The 2,897-nt window shown below is 42.6% G+C and overlaps 1 protein-coding gene across 1 annotated transcript in view; it reads left to right on the top strand.

The window, feature by feature from the left end:
- Window positions 1–2,897, top strand: part of LOC101847490 — a gene marked incomplete in the record, with an annotated part of 42,456 nt that overhangs the window by 29,769 nt on the left and 9,790 nt on the right. The window contains 2 exon segments of the mRNA XM_013081990.2: window positions 1,766–1,888; window positions 2,640–2,841. Of these exon segments, the coding sequence (XP_012937444.1) occupies window positions 1,766–1,888; window positions 2,640–2,841 (325 nt within the window).

Raw genomic sequence — 2,897 nt, 5'->3', positions numbered from 1 at the left:
CTACTACTACTACTACTACTACTACTACTACTACTACTACTACTACTACTACTGCTGGTGCTGCTGCTGCTACTACTACTACTACTACTACTACTACTACTACTACTACTACTACTACTACTACTACTACTACTATGATGCGTCATGTTTTGTTTGACGTGAATACGTTTACAAGACCTTGAGCTGATCGATGACTTTGTGTTTTGTATCTGCCCCACCCGTCACACCCTCAGCCTCTTTTGTTTTTACTTCCCAAAAACGTGTTACAAGGGGAAGTAAGCAAAGTGTGGTGCCTCTCTTCTGTTGTTAAATAAAACCACTTTGGTTAAATACAATATGTCAACATGAAAAAATAAAATAAGTCAGTGGAAATTAGATTTAGATGTTTCCATAGCAACTTTGAGATTCTCAGGTATAAACATAATATGCGTTAGAATATGTTGCTCAAAACAATCTATTTAACGTATTTTTTATGATGACAATGTTTAAGTCAGGTCCATAATTTACATAATAAATGTGCAGGGAAAAGGTCAGGGGGTGGGGGTGGGGGTATATGGTGGGGACTATGGACTGGGAGTCGCACATACGAGAAAAGAACGTGGATCTGACGGACTAGTGATCGGACCAAGAGCCTTGGGAAACAAGATTTAGGTTAATTAAGAGTTTTACGGCATTTGCAACACAATAAGGTCATTTAAGTGCCGAAGATTAGAGATGTTACAAGAGAGTAACAAGCGCAAAAAAGAAGGAGGGGAGATAAAGACGATAAAATGTTTGATAGGAAAGAAGAAGCAAGCCACACCAGAGCACACGCCAGCCACCCACAAGTAGGACTAACAAGGGGCTGAGGTTATAGTGCGATACGAACAGAAAATACACAAAGCCCATGCAGTCGAAAAGATCTCGGAGAAAAATAAGATGCATAAAAAGGAGAACGTTATTTCATATCAGAATTTTGTGGGGTGGCGAAGTAATGCCATACACTTTGTTGGGTGCGACGCAAGGAGTCTTGACCCGTATCAACAACTTTCACTTGGCAGGTCCCCCCCCCCCTCCCCCTTTGCCCTTTTTGCGATGTTGTGGGATGTCTGGTTTTCTTTCCAGTGTTTTTCCTTCAATTCTGAATATCTCAGAAAAGAAATTTTCTTAACACGTGTAAGTACAGTTAATATTAAAATGAAGTTGTATCGAAGAATAACGTTCAAAAGGAATATCGAACTTTTTGTTTGTGGTCTACTGGGTTTTCATTCACGGTCATCAGAATGCACCTCTTTTCTAAACACGTACAAATCTACTTTTTTGACAATAACAATGACAATGACAATCTTTATTCATCTCGCAGGGAGAAATTTCTTTTGATTTTCTATAATTTTTAAATTCGTTCAGTTGTCCCCGGTGCAGCAAACTTCCAAGGTCGGATGTCCGGACGTCAAATTCACAGCCAGCGGCTGTGAGTCCTTTACATCTGGCTGGCCGGTGTTCGCCTACGGTTTCAGCAACATTTCTTATTACACTTTACGATTGGCCGCACGGCTAGAAACCTGTCCAGTCGGCCTCAACGCGTAACTAATAGGCCCTTGTTCTGTATTGGTGTAATTGTGTATTATGTAATAATATGTGTAAGCATTTTGGTATGTATGTATTTATAATTAAATATTTTTGTATCTATGAGTGTATGTTTGCAATTGTAAACCAAACTGCCCTTCTGAGATCAATAAAAAAGATTTATTTATTCATTTATATGGATTACTCTGTACCGTTTCAGATCACCACCTGGGCTCCCTGCCAGAGCTCAACTGTCACTGGGACGCCATGATGGGCAAAGTAGTGGAGAAAGCCTCTGTCTACCTGTATCCGTGCACCATCGAGTACAGCCTCGTCTGTGCTTGTGAGATGACGTCTTTTAATACTTTTATATACTTCGCTTCTCCAGTTTTTAGATGAGTTTTAATAAGAGTTTTACGACACTTGCAATACAAATTGTTCATGTCAGTGCCGAAGATTAGAGGTGTTATAATACACTAGGTGTTTAATATACTAGAACTCGTGGGAAGCGGAGTGGGGGCTCAGATTGTTCATGTAAAAGGGGGCGCGCCGGCCATGTAGATGAGGGTAAGAAAGTCCCCATAGTCTGACACGTGTGACGTCCCTGCTGCGAGCTCTCGTATCCTATAATATAACCTCTTTGGGGTATAGTACGGGTTAAATCTCCTTTCAACCCTGTGAGGTTATTTAAAAGGCAGGACCTCTGAATTTAACGACGTCATCCTCTAAAAAATGGATGAGGGATTTCAAAACTGTACCCTTTCAATAAACAACCAAACACACTCGCCCCCCTCCCTCCACCCCAAAGAAAACAATAACAAGAAACCAACCATCCAACCAACCAACCAACCAGCTAACAACCAACCAACCAACCAACTAACCACCCAACAAACCGACCAACCAACCAAGAACCAACAAATCAACCAACTAGCTAACCAATCAACCAACCAACCTGCCAACAAACAAGCAAACAGACAAAACAAACAAACACACACACACACACACACACACACACACACAAACACAAACACACACAAACACACGCAAACAAAGCAACAACAAAAAACCCTCCATGTTTCCCCTCCCTGCACCAGGCGTGCTGTACGTGATGTGGTCAAACGTCGGAGAGGGACATGTCGGGGACAACAGCAGCGGGGACCCACGGCTGGCCAAGAGGAAGCAGCCCATCATCGAGTCCGCCTCGGAGTATGACGACGATGATGACGACGACGACGATGCCAACATGGAGGCGAGGGAAAAGACCCAGAAGATGAGTGTGGATTGTGCAGGCTCCAGGTAAAGTGGTTGACGTTAAATCACTGGATGATGGGTGGGTGGTTCTGTGCGGGGGG

The sequence above is a fragment of the Aplysia californica genome, unplaced genomic scaffold (genome assembly GCF_000002075.1).
Source record: "Aplysia californica isolate F4 #8 unplaced genomic scaffold, AplCal3.0 scaffold00154, whole genome shotgun sequence".
Taxonomy (NCBI): domain Eukaryota; kingdom Metazoa; phylum Mollusca; class Gastropoda; order Aplysiida; family Aplysiidae; genus Aplysia; species Aplysia californica.
The sequence above is the reverse complement of the archived record's forward strand: the minus strand, read 5'-3'. Positions and strand labels throughout refer to the sequence as shown.